Source organism: Anopheles darlingi, chromosome 3, assembly GCF_943734745.1.
Source record: "Anopheles darlingi chromosome 3, idAnoDarlMG_H_01, whole genome shotgun sequence".
Classification (NCBI taxonomy): Eukaryota; Metazoa; Arthropoda; class Insecta; order Diptera; family Culicidae; genus Anopheles; species Anopheles darlingi.
In genome coordinates this window covers 7,743,967-7,758,966 of record NC_064875.1, presented here as the reverse complement: position 1 = coordinate 7,758,966, position 15,000 = coordinate 7,743,967, and the positions used below count along the sequence as shown (strand labels likewise).

The 15,000-nt window shown below is 51.7% G+C and overlaps 1 protein-coding gene across 10 annotated transcripts in view; it reads right to left on the bottom strand.

The window, feature by feature from the left end:
- LOC125953979 (uncharacterized) overlaps window positions 1–15,000 on the bottom strand; it is a 27,078-nt gene that overhangs the window by 10,784 nt on the left and 1,294 nt on the right. Inside the window, exons 1-3 of one of the 10 annotated variants that reach the window (XM_049683888.1) lie at window positions 14,892–15,000; window positions 9,089–9,567; window positions 1–416 (exon numbers count right to left, since the gene is read on the bottom strand). The exon at window positions 1–416 is cut by the window's left edge and continues 136 nt beyond it; the exon at window positions 14,892–15,000 is cut by the window's right edge and continues 1,294 nt beyond it. In XM_049683888.1, the coding sequence (XP_049539845.1) occupies window positions 1–416; window positions 9,089–9,516 (844 nt within the window). In that variant the 5' untranslated portion in view covers window positions 9,517–9,567; window positions 14,892–15,000. The other 9 variants (XM_049683893.1, XM_049683892.1, XM_049683890.1 and 6 more) reach the window with 9 other exon arrangements.

The following is a 15,000-nucleotide window of genomic DNA, read 5'->3' as shown; positions in this document are numbered from 1 at the left end:
CCTCCGGTATCTCCTCGAACGCACGCAACGGAATGTAGGTTAGGTTCCGCATCCCAAAAGCATCACTGACGACGGCCGGACGGTTGCTCTGTGGCGGTGCGCTAGCCGAGCCGGCCGGAAACTCGAACACGTTGTACTGCAGTTCCTGCATCTCGGGTGTTACGATGCCCCGGTCGATGTAGTCTCGAAACTCGTGATCCGAGACGAGCGAATGGCGTGGTGGGCCGGTGAGCGGGGAGGTGAAGTTGCGTGCCCGCGCTTGCACGAACTCGGCCGTGAATTGGGCCCGGAACTGGTGCACCATCGTGCGCTGCCGGACGTACTCGCAGTCCATCATTTCGCCCTCGCTGTTGTAGATGATCTGGATCAGGCCGTTCGGTGTGGCCATCTGCCAGAGCATCAGCGTTTTGTTGGAACTAAAGAGCAGGAGAGAAAGAGAGCGAGAGAGAAACAAAACATTAACCTCTCTGGATGATTCTGTGGCGCAAATTTAACTGATAATGCCTCCTCGACCAGCCTGGAACCGAATCCAGTAATCGAACTGGTTTTCGGGAACATTCTGGCCGATCCTTTGGGGCGGATTGATAACCTCGGGACGCGTGCTTGTGTGTGTGTGTGTGTGGTAGCGATAGTGACCCACATATCACTCTCGTGACGGACACTTTGACGAGCGCTTCGGACTTCCCAAGAGACCGCCTGCTTTGATGGACCATACGGGGACACACACACACATACGGTTCCGATCTATCCGCCGATCGATTGTCCTCATTAGGGCATCGTTTATGTCATCCCGTGGTGAGGAGCCGCAAACGAATCGCCGATCGAGCGATCGATCGATTGGAATCCAATTAAAAGCCCACGGTCTTACTCCGGGACCAGAATCGAGCATAATTTATGTTCACCTTTCCGGATTCGGATTGTGTTCGATTCTTCCCGCTGGCCCACAAACACAGGAACACAGGAAAGGTGGGCGCGCTTTGGTCATTGGTTTTTTTTTTTTTTTGGTGGTTCCATCTTTTAACGATGTCCGGATGGGGAGAGGCGGTTTTACAGCTCCCTCCTTGGCCGGATCCGGAATGTCCATGTCCTATGGCGCGCGCACACACACACACACACGCACACTCAAAGCGCAAACCCAGCAAACCCTGCGGCACGTCCGTTTGGCGCTGCGGTGCGCTGCTCTCGAAGGTTACGAAATCTCGTAAATCTCGGCACCTTGCCGTCGGTAGTGCTCACCTTCTTCGGACGTGAACCGTGTAAGGAGTGGCCCAAAACGTGACCAAAAACCCATGCTTCACCGCGCGACGACGACGACGATGACGACCAGTCCAGTCGACCATTCGAGAGTCGAGATTTGGCCATCCTTTTGATGATTTGTGCAGCGAGGTGAGAGGGAATCAATTGCTACATCATCATCAGCATCATCATCATCATCATCATCAACCGCCTCATTGCCGAGATTGTGAGCGAATGTTCCGAACCAATTGCGCCGTTGGTTGCAATTGGATCACAGCTTTCTTCTCCATTCTTTTTTTCCTTCTTTTTGGGGGCGAAAGAAAGAACCACCGCTCGGGTGAAAGGTCATTCCAAACGACAGCTCGAGCGTCTCGCATAAGGAAGGTCCCGTCGAAGGTCTTCCGGGTTTCGCACCCTTCCCGAAGTTTCGGTTCGCACTCACGACCGAAATACTCGCCCAAAATCCAGGCAGACACCAGGGTTTTGGTAAGGAAGCGACGAAACACTTAAATCGAACGCTCAGAGTGCGGAGTGCACCACATGAAGAAGGTGGCCCAACCAACCTCTCGTTCGCATTGTTTATTTGAATTCCAAAACCGCACTTAGAAAGCGGAGTCCAAGGGTTTCTGTAGTCTGGTCTCTGCTCCTAGGGACGCGCGTACACATATGGACACTGTGTGTCCGTTTTCCCATCAGCAGCAGTAGCAGTAGCAGCAGCAGCAGCAGCAGCAACAGCAGCAGATTGGTTGGTGAGGGTTTTTAGAATAAATCCGATTAAAGCGGAAGGATGGACTGCCAGGGTTGGACAAGGAACCACCACATCTGCCCAGGAGCACCCGGGAGAGTATGCAAAAATGTTTCGCCTTGCGGTTACCTTGCGGGTATCACACGTCCAGTTCCCCCGTGCAACTGGACTCTCGTCAACGTCTCGTCGGAAGTGGCGGAAGGTCCACCACACCACACGTCCCCGTTCGAAACACGGTCCGGAACTTCCGGAACGGGGTTTCGCATTGAATGACATTAGATTGCCTTGAACTCAATTGACTCACTGTTTCTGCAAAAAGGCCGGCGCCGATTCTACAACGCCAAAACTGTCTGCTCGCTCAGCAAGAAACTGGTCTCAGAAACTGGGCAAAACAAAAAACCTTGAACGTTTTACGATCCTGCTTTCCACACAAATCATTGGCGGAGTTTCTGTCGGTCAAAAGATCGGTCTAGTGCCATAGGGATGATCAGCAGGTGTACCCCAAAAAAAAAACGGACATCTAGGAAGATCGTTTCCTGTACTGTCGCTTCCTGGTCTTTTTATCTTAAGGCATCCCGTTTGTCTGTTGCCGGCAAGCAAATTCCTGCTTGCGGTTTGGTCTATTGGTTTCAAATTACATTGCACCTTTCTCCCCCTCCACCTATCCTAAGGGAACGTTCCAGCTTTCGGCTGCCCCAGACTATCGCGCGAGACTTTGCGCGAGCTAATAAACATTTGTCAGAATGATTGCTCAAGATCCAAGTCCATTTTTCGTGGGTTTTAGGGCCGTGTGGCCGAACTTAAGAACATGATTTGTGCCACTACACCTCCTGCATTCTAGTTCCGCGTCACCCCGCGCAGTCTTAGGGCTCCCTTCATCAAATTACAGTTTTATTGATTCTTAATCTGGGATATTCTCTGACGTATCGCGCACTATATATTATGGTTGGAGTGTCGCTGTCGTAAACTATAATCAATTTTCCTTTCCCGAACCAAGACTAGAAGCCGCCCGGGGACCCCCTCACTGCTTCAGCTCGGGCAGGGCGAACGCATCATTAGACTAAGAACCATTAACATTAACGATCCCACCAGCAGCAGCAGCAGTAGCATCACCACTGCTGCCACTGCCGAGGAATCTGATGCGATCGTTTGAAGTGCGACGTGTGCAACGGCCAAGACTTCAAAGGCCAAAACTGCCCTCCAACCGGAGACGATCAATAATAATCGGCAGCGAATCGAAGTTGGAGCAGCAGCTCAAATAAACAATCTTCTTTCCCACCCCAAAGGGGAACCCTCTTCGGAGAATGACTGCAATTGAGTTGCAGTTGCGATGCGCTGCCGAGAGAGATGCAGATGCTTTATTTATTGTTCTTGAGGCCACTAGCGGCCGCAGTTTGGTTCAGTAGCAGCTGTAGCAGCAGCAGCATAGTGCACTACCCACTGCCACCGTTAAGTGCTTCGTTTCGAAGAAATCAGGGAGAAAGTCTATCGTTCCCCTGGTTGAAGAAAAGGTGCAAAACTCGGCATCACGACGGTGACAAAGATGGATAAGAAGACGCGATCGGTGACGATTAATTAAAAGAGAAAGATGCCACCGGGTCGCGTCGGCCGTTGTCGCGTTCTGCTTTTGTTGTCCCTCGTTCCCTTGCTCGTCTTCGAAGTTCGATCTATTCTTCCCCACCCCACCGCGCTATCCCTCCCCTCGGTAAGGGTTTAGCTGAACGATCGATGAAAGACGAGCTCAACTCCTCGGTAGTACCGCGCGGAGCATTGGCTCTTGGAATGGAATTTCCAAACAAACTTCGGGATGCTTCTGCTGCTGTTGCTATTAGCCCTCGATCTTCCTCATCTTCTCGAGCGTACGTTTGGCTTGGCTCGGCACCGGCACCGGCACCGTTCTAGATATCCGATCTGGCGAGCCGTTGTAAGATATCCGACGTAAATTAAGTAATCGTTTCGAGAAAGGTCCCCACTGCCGCTAATGAGTATGGGAGGGGTCACGCTAGGGGTCTTAGGAAGAGCCAGAGCGAGAGTTCATAAAAGTTTAGTGATCAAATTTATACGCTAATCCACCCCCCGTCCCATTTGAAAACGATAATTGTTTGTCGCGCAGCACGTCATTCTAGACGGACTGCTGGACTGCGGCTGGCGATGATGATGCCCGCGGGATCGTCGCTCTGAGCAACCAGCGTCGTAATGGGCCCTTGGTCCCTTCTTTCTGGAGGAGGCAGAATATGTATTTTTGAATTTTTATGCGCGCCCGGCCTGATAATAGCCCCAGGGACTATACTAGCTGCGATGCGATGTTCCGGTTACAACTCCCAGCCGGCACCGTAGTTGCTTCATCATGTGACGTGCGCACCCGTGCGCTCGTGTCCGCGATGATAAATGGTATCATGTTGTGGGGTGTTGATTATGTTGTAGGTTGGTTGGTTGACGACTAGCGAACATATACACTATACTGACACCACTGGGATTGCGAGATGCAGAAGTGACCAATTCAGGGTTCGGCAAGATCCGTTGGTCATCAGATCAGCTCTAGTGGATCATCCGGTGCAGGTTCGGAACAGAAGAAGCGGGTTAAATGTCGCCCTCTACGTGGACCACGTGGTAGGACGGGAGCATCACGAGCTGTGTGCGTGTGCGCGTGTGTGTATCCTCCGCCGGTCGTCAGTCCGGAACGCAATAAATTCTTGAATCACAACCGTCCCACGCACGAAACGCACGTGACTATGTCACGCCGTTCAGACGCTTGTCAAAACACCGGACCGATCAACACGTCGATCCACCCCACACTTCCACACAGGTTCAGCGTGCTCCAATATGTCGCGCCGACAAATCTTCTGTGGCCCACGTTCGCCGACATCGGCGACATCGAGCGACAGGCTAGCGAGCATAAATTTCCCCTTCGCCAGTCTTCGGCGCACGGCGGCAGCGTATGTCATTTGGATTGGCTCCAGGCCTCGCGCCACTCAGGTCTCGCTGCAGACGCCACGCAGCCCTCAATGAGCATATAGTATGTGCGAGCGTGAATGACCAGCGGTGCACGGGCCGTATAGCCTGCGAGACCGCGTTTTCGACCAACGGATGAGAATGTCGAAAAAGAAACGCGGCACTGACCGCGGTGGCTGCAAAGTGATGCGGATTTTCTTTTGCACTCCCAACCCCCAAACGCCCATCTTTTTTTTTGTGCTTGCTTTTGCAGGCGGCCGGTTCCTCTGCGCTCTGGGCCAATCTAAAATTAGCCAATCCCCCCGAGAGCCAGCCAGAGGCCTCTGTTGCCAAAAACCAAAAACCAAAAAGCAAAAAAACTTCGGATCGTATGACGACCATTTCGCGACTTCTTCGCGGTCTTGGTCGCGCGTCAGTGGAGTCTGTACCATCAGACCGGCGCTGAAGTTTGCCGCTGGAATGTGCCGATCGTGCGGAGGGCCTTTCGCTTTCTAATTGTCATGATGCTCAGGCCGTAGACTAAACACAAACCACGAAACTGCTGACATGAACTGCGATGATCGTTGGTTTGAGCGCTGATGATGAATGCTGCTGCACGTTGAAACTGATATCCCATCGCCAGCCAGTGCCAGCCGGCACCAATTCCCATGCGACAATTATTATTGCGAATTAAGCAAAGTGTAAATCCGACTAATCTGGCCCCCTGTGGGACAGACATGCTGCTATCAAATGGCATCAGAAACAAAAGCTACTCGCATACTAGGCCCCGACTCAGCCGCCGAGGTAAGGGTGACCTGCATAACACCCGAACCGAACGTGGTGCAACGACGCGGCAGCATAATAAAGAAGCATCATCCCTCCTCCTCGGTTCCTGCTCATTTCGCTAAAAGTCCTAAGGACGATGGCGCTGCCCCGCCCCCGGGGATGGAACTGCGTGAATATACATTGTTTCGAGGTCGGTGGTCGAGGGTGTACCAGAGACCAACGCGGGAGAGGGGCGAGTGGCCGCATTGTCTTGCCCTTGCCGCTGTCATTGCTGGCAAATTGCTTTTAATGTTTTGCTGCCTCTCCGGACCCTCCGGACGAACTCCCGGACCCCGGAATGATATATCCTCTCGTGCGTAATGGCATAAGTACCCTTCGTTCGTTCCTTCCCTTCTCCCTCGCCCTGATGTTGGCCCCACTGCGCTTAATGTGACACTCCGGAACCAGCACCAGCATGGCCGGGTGCCCGTGTGTCTATTCCGCGTGAAAGGGTCCAAGGATCAAAAACATACAAAATGGCACAACAGTGTGCGAGTGTAAAGTCACTCGTAGACGCCAAGTCGCCAAGAAGCCCGCGAGCACACGAGAAGACGTGTTCTCCGTGACGTCGTGCAAACAGAGAGAGAGAGCAAAAGGTGAGTTCCCCCGGGCTGGGTGCGGGGTGAGATTTGTTTAACTCTTCGGCGACTACTTCCGCTGCTGCAAACAGCACCAGTGCTTGGTGGTGCTTGACATTGCATTCCCGCACCAGCACGCGGTCCCGCCGGGTGGGTCAAGTATGTTGTTTAGGTTGCTGTGGATGATGTGGTGATGATGGGCCATGAACTCGCTCGTTGAAGCAGCAGCAACAGAGGGGTGTGCCACTCGGTGGTACTATGCAAATACGAGCAGCAATATGAGGTTTGCTGTTCCTGTGAGACACTTATCCATCACTGCGCTCTGCCACTATGCACTTCTAATTAGACAGTCTCGGCAACCAATCAAACTCTGCTCAAGATTTCGCAGAGCAAGATTTAGCGGTTTTGTTTTCGAATGTCAAGGATTGGAGCAAAGAAACAAACGCGTTTCTTCGACGTGGCCCTTGAGGATGCATGTGCGCGTATATGCCACATTCGAGTCGATTGCCATCAATAAAACCGGGTCAACCGATCCAGTGACCGATCGGCGCGGCCGTTATTGTCGTTGTGCGGACCCCGGGATGTCGAGAGGGAAGCGAAGGAAGCGAAGGAATGGAAGGTGTGGTATGCGAATCAATTAATGTGGCCACAAAAGTCGCGCAGAAACTTAATTGAGTTAATTCAACATCGATAAAGTCCAATTCGACACTCGGGGCCGGCCGGGCAGCAGCACGACGACACCGACATTGTGGCGTCGTCGTCGTCGTCGTAGTCGTGGACGTCCGGTTTTTTTTCTGGGAACACCCCCGGTCGAAACCGTCTTTTTGCCCCTCGTACAATGTCATGTCATGCGACGATTCGCACTAGCGCCATGTGGCCCTATTTTTAGGATCGCCAGGGGATGTTTGGTAGCGTTTGTAAACAAATCACGCCGGACCACGCCGGTCACTACACGGGCGCACAAAACCATTAACACAATAGAAGCAAGCCGTTGTGACACCTGAATGGCCGTTCGACGCACTTTTGGTCATAAGTTAAGTTGCCGCCGTCAAAACCCTTGACGGATGGGACCGGGAGGAGCTTGCATTATGCAATCGAACGAGTGCAATGAGTTTTTTTTTTTTGGGCAATGTGCCAAGTACGATGCGCGTACACCGAAAGATCGTATGATCTATTTCCCACACACCCCATTGCACCGTTGATCCATCATCCAACCATCCGTTTTCGGTAGTGGTGATGGTGTGTCGTGGGGATGTTTTAAATTTAGTTTTGTCTCGCCGGTTCGCGAGGGACTCGCAAAAGCGCCAGCGCCAGTACACCGTCGTCACCAGCGGCAGGAGGCAGGCAACGTGTAGTAGGTAGACAGTATTTCTGGCGAATCATCCGATCCGTCGCGTCGACGCAAGATCATTCGATTACATCGATAGCGAAGACGACGACGCCCTCTGCGATCCTATAGTGTTACTCGGTATTCGAAATCTTCTTTGGTAGTAGACACTACTCAGTAGGCTGTGTAGGAGAGAACGAGCGAGCGAGCGATCTAATCAGCTTAGCATCTAGTCGTCTAAACGTCTAGACGTCGCAGGCATCTCCGTGGTGACTCCGCCATTGGTGATCGCGATCGTCGAGTCCAAGGTGAACTAGCTCATTCTGGTACGATTTGATTTCCCCAACCACTTAGGTTTGTTACCTGAGACGATTAAGAATGAGACAAGCTGATAGAAATTTGTGGTGACCAACCATTTGTGTGTAATCAAACCGGAGAGAGAAGTTCTGGCCGCTTGTTGCCATGCCATGAGTGCCCTGAGGACCGGTTTTCGCGGCGTGTCTCGCGAGGGAAAAAATGTAAAATTTGGACAATCGACGACTATCGCCTTACAGCAAGCGGAAGGCTGTTACGAAACACACCCCGCCCCGTTCGAGGGCCGCGTGCCGGCTCCGCAACGTCATCGACTTACTTCACATTCAAATGTATACCCCCAACCCACTCACCCTTTCCTGTATGTGACCATACTCTACTTCCGCCAGTGTTCGCTTCACTCCGTCCTGCCACACAATTTGGTTTCCTCCTCCCCGTAAAAGTTGCGGGAAGTGTGTGACCATCAAACGGCAGATCGGTTCAATTTGCACCTTCGTCTTTACTGAAGAATGGTGCCATCCCTAGTGGTGAGGTGCAATCGGCACGGTGCTGCTGCTGCTACTACTGCACTCTATATGCGAATTGGAAGCCTCCGGACCATTAGACAAGATTTGCTAATTCCCTAAACGCCGGGAACGGACCCGAATTCAACACATTCAGTGGCCGTCCGTAGTGGAGGACTGCTGAAGAGCATATTTGCTGCTCGAGTGGATAACGACCGGAAAATTTGGTCAACAATTACCCGGGACTTAACCGGGCCGGGACCGGACCGGACCGTGCCGAGGAGTGCCGACCTGTCCGGCATGATGAGTGGTTTTTCAGGAGAGAGCGAATTGTGATGACAACGATTAAGTTCCCATCTACCCGCACCTATGTCAGGGGGGATGGAGGAACACTTAAGATTGTCCATCACTTATCGAAGTGCAGGAGGCCGGACCGGTTTTAATTGCTTGAATGTCCCGAAGTTTTGCCAACAACTTTGTACCCTGTTCCTTCCCTATCCCGCATCCCGCCGACCGGATGCATCCCGTAGCGCAGCACTGGATCGATTGCAATTGAACTGGTCAGTGTCTGTGGGTGTGTGTGCTATGAAATACTAGGGAAATCGATATCGAGAACATCCCTTGTGCTTACCTATTGTCGGCGATGCTGGTCTCCTTTCCGATGATACCGTTCCAAACGAGACGCCGTTCCCGTTCGCCATCACTCAGTAAATCGGTGAGCAGGAAGTTTTCCAACCATTTTTCGTGGTCCTTTCGACCATTGCCACCACCACCACCGCCACCACCATCGTCACCATCTTCTTGATCGGCGTTATCAACATCAATGACGTTGTCTGTACGATGATGATGGTGTTGTTGATGCCGCTGATGATGATGTGGATGCAGAGCACCAGCTGGTAGTAGCTGCTGCTGCTGTTGTCCCTGGACACCGACCGTCATCGTCACTGTCACTGACAGCAGTACCACTATCAAGGGCACCAGCAAGCGTTCTAGTGCTGCCCAACAACGCCTGGGCTGCTGCTGGCGACGGGGATGTTGGTGAACTTTCACTTGCGACATAGCTGCTTATCTTTACGGGTTTGCACTCGACACCACAGGGATCTGGAGGGTCTGGAGAGAAGAGAGGAAGAGAATAGAGAGAGATTTGGATTTAGTACACACGAGTTATACACGAGGGGCCATTGCACGGGACCGCACAGTCCTCAATCCTTCTTGCGCTAGAAGCTTCTAGACAATCGGGGTTTTTTTTCTTCTTCGGTTCGCTTTTCTCCCAAAAAAACAAAAAACAACGCCGCATTTCACGTCACAAGACACACCACATTTCTTCTGCCTTTCGGTTAATGCCTGTTCCTGTTGTCGTGGTCGTAGACGGCGATAGTGCACGTCGGCACGATCACGCGATCCGGTGCGATTTCACTGCTACTGCGTACCAGCAGCTCCTGCGATCAAACGCAGCGGGCAGCAAATACTGTTCAAGCACGGCGCTAATTGGGCGTAAAATTAGCTGCTGCTACCGCTGCCCGTCCTCTTCACCGTCCATCCCCCCCAACACCACTCGCTCTCCAACATAAGCGATCACGATGTTCTCCCTAGATGTTCTAGACTCGAGATAGCGGCCTTAGGAGACAGTAGAACCCTCGAATGGGAGGTCGGGAAGGTCTGCTCTACGCTCACTCCACGAAGGTAGTATACACACCACACCTCGCCACTAGACACACTCTTCTGGGCTCTGTTATACACACCGTCTAACCTTCGAACGATCGCCAATACTTAACACAACCAGCAAGTTGCACACACATAAAAATCTACCCACCCAAAAACCAAAAAAAAAAACGGGCCAAACAAAAAGAAACGGGGCCTTCCAATTCCGCACACGATGATCGTACGATGTCTCCGCTCTGCTTTCCTTCCTTCCTTTTCCTTCAGTTTTCTTCTCCGACGGGTTGAGCGAGTTTTGGCGCGTCCACAATCAACGTACCCAACGGTCGTCGTCGTCTTCGACGGTTGAAGGAAAATACGAAATTGGCGTGCGCCGCGGCCAAGTAAAAGCATTTTATATGAACAGGCAGGGATCTCCCCGGGCTCTGCGAAACGACTTCACTTCGGTTCAACTTCGGTTCGACGCTGCCGCTCGAGTTGGGGTGCGCGATCGCGTCAGCACCCGTAGTTGGTGGCCGTTGGCGAAAAGAAACGATGACGTTGCACGCGTTGATACGTTTACTTCTGAGCTGCACGAGTACAGGGTGATGAATCAGCGAACCCCGTCAGGCGGTTAGGTTTAGTGTACGAACTTGACCGGATTTCGTGTAGGAGGACATTCATCCAAACAAGGGCCATATGATGGGCATGATTCAGAACAGATTCTTTGGAACAGATCCTTTACGATCTTTGAGGTGTTGGAGTGTAGCTGATGAATTCAGCACCTCAAGCACATCATCCGATCATCCGATCTTTAGCAATAACAACAACAGCTCGCATTAGCCTGACACATTAGCAAGCAGTGTTAATTTCGCAAAGTTCTGCGGCATCGCAGATCGCAACATCGAGAGCGCCCGGGGCGGTTCACCCTGTTGCGAACGCAACCTGCTGACTGCGCGCAACCGTGTGTAACGGCGTCGACGGCGACGGCGACGGGTTGCGTGGCCACAGACCAATCGTCCGACATTCCACTACCGGATCGCGAACGAACGAAACGAGTGGAAATGAAGAAATGAAGATCCCGTTGAGAAGGAGGTGATACAAACATCGTACGATCGGTCCGGCATGGACCTGACACGACCACACACACCGGCCACAGTCATCCCGTGATTTCGCGGTTTCGCGGGAATTTCTGATGCAATGGCGCCACGACTACTTATCATGGACATGATAAGCAAGTTAAGGGGTTAGAAGACACCACGCGCTATTACCGATTCCGCACCGGAACTGGAGGTGACAGTCCCAGGTAGGAACAGCCGACCGACGACAGCAACTGCTTATCTTATCAGGGGGCTACCCCCCTCCTATCCGAAGGGGCAATTGCTGTACGCGCATATGACTTTGTATTGGCTCATAGTCCACACCCGCGACGGTATAGAGTTCGTCACTTATCAGGTGACACCGCGAACGATCCTCCACCGTTTGTTTTGATAGCGCTCGCGGTGTTGCCGCTACTGCTGCTGCTACTCACTTGTACTTGCGCGTCGCAGGTGAGCGTGAGGCTCGAGTCTCCGTCGACGTGTCCCACACTCTGCAACGATTGCTTCCACGTTGGCCTCGTGGCAGCGTATCTCGCCATCGCGAAGGTGCGCGCGCACCTTCGGCTTTTCGGACGTATCGTACGATGTATGACGTCGCCGGTCAATCCACCTGCGATCGCGATGACGTGGTACGCCACTCTACGCTACTACAGCTGCTTCTGAGTGTATTGGTAGCGGTTCATTCATGCCTTCTATGACGATATTCGCGAGACATCGAGATCGGTGTTGTTGTAGCGAGATCATAACACTTTCACGCAGCATCCTCGCCCTTCTTCCTACCGCATCTCACACAGGTGCAGGTGACGCGCGTCATTTCGATCGATCATTTCGAGATCATCCGATCATCAGCGCGCGTCCGTTCACGCTCACAACCGCGAATGAGTTACCTGGCGGGGCTGTTGCTCCTTAACGGCTATTTTGAATTGGGTGATGATGAGAGTTGAGCGATCAATTCGCGCGAACGATTCCAATGAGGTGTTTGTTGGTTGAATCATCGAGTCGAGTGTGTGTTGTTTTTCTCTCCCGAGGAATTTCCTGAACCGAGACCTGTTGTTGTGTCCCCATCGTATGACTATTCGCAGCACAACACCAGTGACCAACCAAAAACACAAACATTCCCACACTCCAATCCCACCAATCATCAACATCCCCTCCATCGCGGTCCATGGCAATTCACTTCCATTCACGTAAGCAGCCTGGTGTGGCTAGTGGAATGGGGGTGGCGTGATGCTTGGTTCCATTTTTGCCAACATGACGCCGCCGGCATCACGCTATCGACGGTCGGTCTCGTGCGACCTTGTATCTTATAGCAACGTGCACCCAGTGCTGCGGCCCACCTCCTCCCTTCATATCGTATGATTATTGTTTACTTGCCTTCGAGTGAAGGAAGGGTTGTATCTTGCGGAGTGGAAGGGGGAAGAGGGGGGTTTCGTGGGAAGGTGGGAAGGGATGTTGATGACTTCGGCTCTCTCTGTGCGCGCGTACTGTACTGTGCGCGTACGGATTACGTGAACTGCTGCAGTGTATGATGATGGGTGATTGATCGATGCGAGTACCGATGGAGCAATTGGTACCGAGAGCGAACGATGCCTTGATCTGGTGCACCGTTCAATGCAGTTGTCCTTGGGGTAGAAAGTTGTAGTGGATTGATTTCGAGTAGAATATTTCTATTCTTTCTGGAGTGGCCTTAAGAACACAATTTCACTGTCTAAGCTTCAGAATCTAGACTACTTAAGATATCTACAAAGTGTCCTGCTTCTGTTAGCTAAAAGAAACCGTGTAAATAGACTATATTTGTATTTTTAGCAGGAATAAGTTGGATTCAGGATGGAATAAATTTACCTAAGATTCTCGTAACGAGATTCTCCTCTCCAGACTTATCAGACACGTCTTCTGGTATACACTATTCAAACAATGATGTTCTGTACGTGAAATGTGCCACAAATTCGAAAACTAAAATCGAAATACTTCTCCAAACATAATGTTTTTTATATTTACCAGAGCTAACGAACTGTTTTCGTCCTTAATTTTAGTGAACCACAAAATATCTCATAGCGTACTGTGATTTCTCCGCATTATCGGTTCGAAACGAATTACTTTGACATCAAGTGCCTACTACGCGTCGACATTTCAGCAAGAGAAAAGAAAACAGGATCCATAATAACGATCTTCTCGATGAACAATAAATTAAAGATCCAATTGGTACGATTTATTCGTAGAGGTTAAGTAAAAAAAGAATCTAATAATTTCGTTCGCTTTCATGGTAATTGTATCCATACAGTTCGATCAAACTTGTCAACCATTAGAGCAACATTGAACTTACCGCTAACGGTTAGTTTGTGCAACAAACTGCCGTCTAAACTTGATCGCGAAAGCTTGATCGGTCTGTCACTCCGTCACACCAATCATTGGCTACACACTGCGCAATCAGTGTAACGACGCCCCTGAACGGATGACGATGATGAAAATGGCCGATAAGCCGCCATAGGCTTAGACGGTGGTGGCGCCACCACCGCCGCCCCACCAGTAGCCGTGCGCGCTTGATTAAGTGATTGGCACAATTGGCCTCCGGGAGGGTGTGTCCGGCGAGTGCAGTGCAGTGACGCGCCATTGCAATACCTACCAGCCTAGTGCACAGTAGCAGGAGATGCTAAGTCATCTGTCTGCCTCACACGTCAGGGCGGCGGCGGCGGCCACGGATCGCCGTCGCGCCTCCAATTATGATCGCAAGTGATATTCGGAGCATTGCGTAAAGACCATTGGTCTCTAATTGCTCCAGGTTGGGTGTTAGGCCGCCCAGTCTGCGCCTTCGACTCTCTGCCGGCCACTCCAATCCGGCGGCGACGGCGGCGGCGGATTGATGGATGCAATTAATGCAAATCGCACTCATCGCAACCCACACTCTCGTAGCAAGCGTCTCTGCGGGCCCACACGGAACGGCAACAGATTTTCCTCCGGTCCTGGGCCATCTCTCGGCCATCATTATACGCCACGCTGGGACACGCGTTTCCGCGTGGGCACAAATGAATCTTTTCGGAAAAAAGTGGCGGAAAAATGCAGACAACAAATGAGCCGACCAACGGAGCCGAAGGTTGAGATTATGATTTGCGCTGCGAGCGGCGAGCTGAGCGCGCCAGCCTCGTGAGCACCACAGGACACCGTTTAAGGGATGTTTGCATTTAAATGCCGACAAAAGGAGTTGGGGGAAATGGCGCAGCTAGATGGATGGTGGTCGGCCTAATGAAAGCCGCTCGCAAGACACTAAAGGGAGATGTCTCTGAAATATGGCGGCAATTATGAAGATGTGACAATCTCTCCTGTACTCAGCTGGAAGGGGAGAAGAAAACATCTGCACATCTGGCACTGTCTCGGTGTTTTCTTGTTTTGTTTTATGTAGCATTTAGCAATCGCACAGTTTACTATGTACATGACAGGTACAGGGTAAGCGGCCTAAACGAGTCTATGACCACCTTGACATGCTTTAGGTGCTCTTCAATTAGGATGCATTAATGCAAATGCTTCTCCAGTAACTAATCTCGACCACGGGCTTGTCATTTTGCGCATTTGACAAGCATTTGCACATACACAGATCGTGTGACTTCAGCCCATCATCAAGAACCTTCAAGAAGCGCGCGCTTCTCCATGTTACTTGAGCGCAATGCGCAACCGTGTACGGTACGGTACGTGGCCACTCACCTGTAATTCGATACCGCGAGACGCTTCCACCACCAGCACCCCGGCGACAGCAGTTACACGAGTACGGCACGCGATCGTGAACCAAATCACCGAGTTTTTCGATACGATT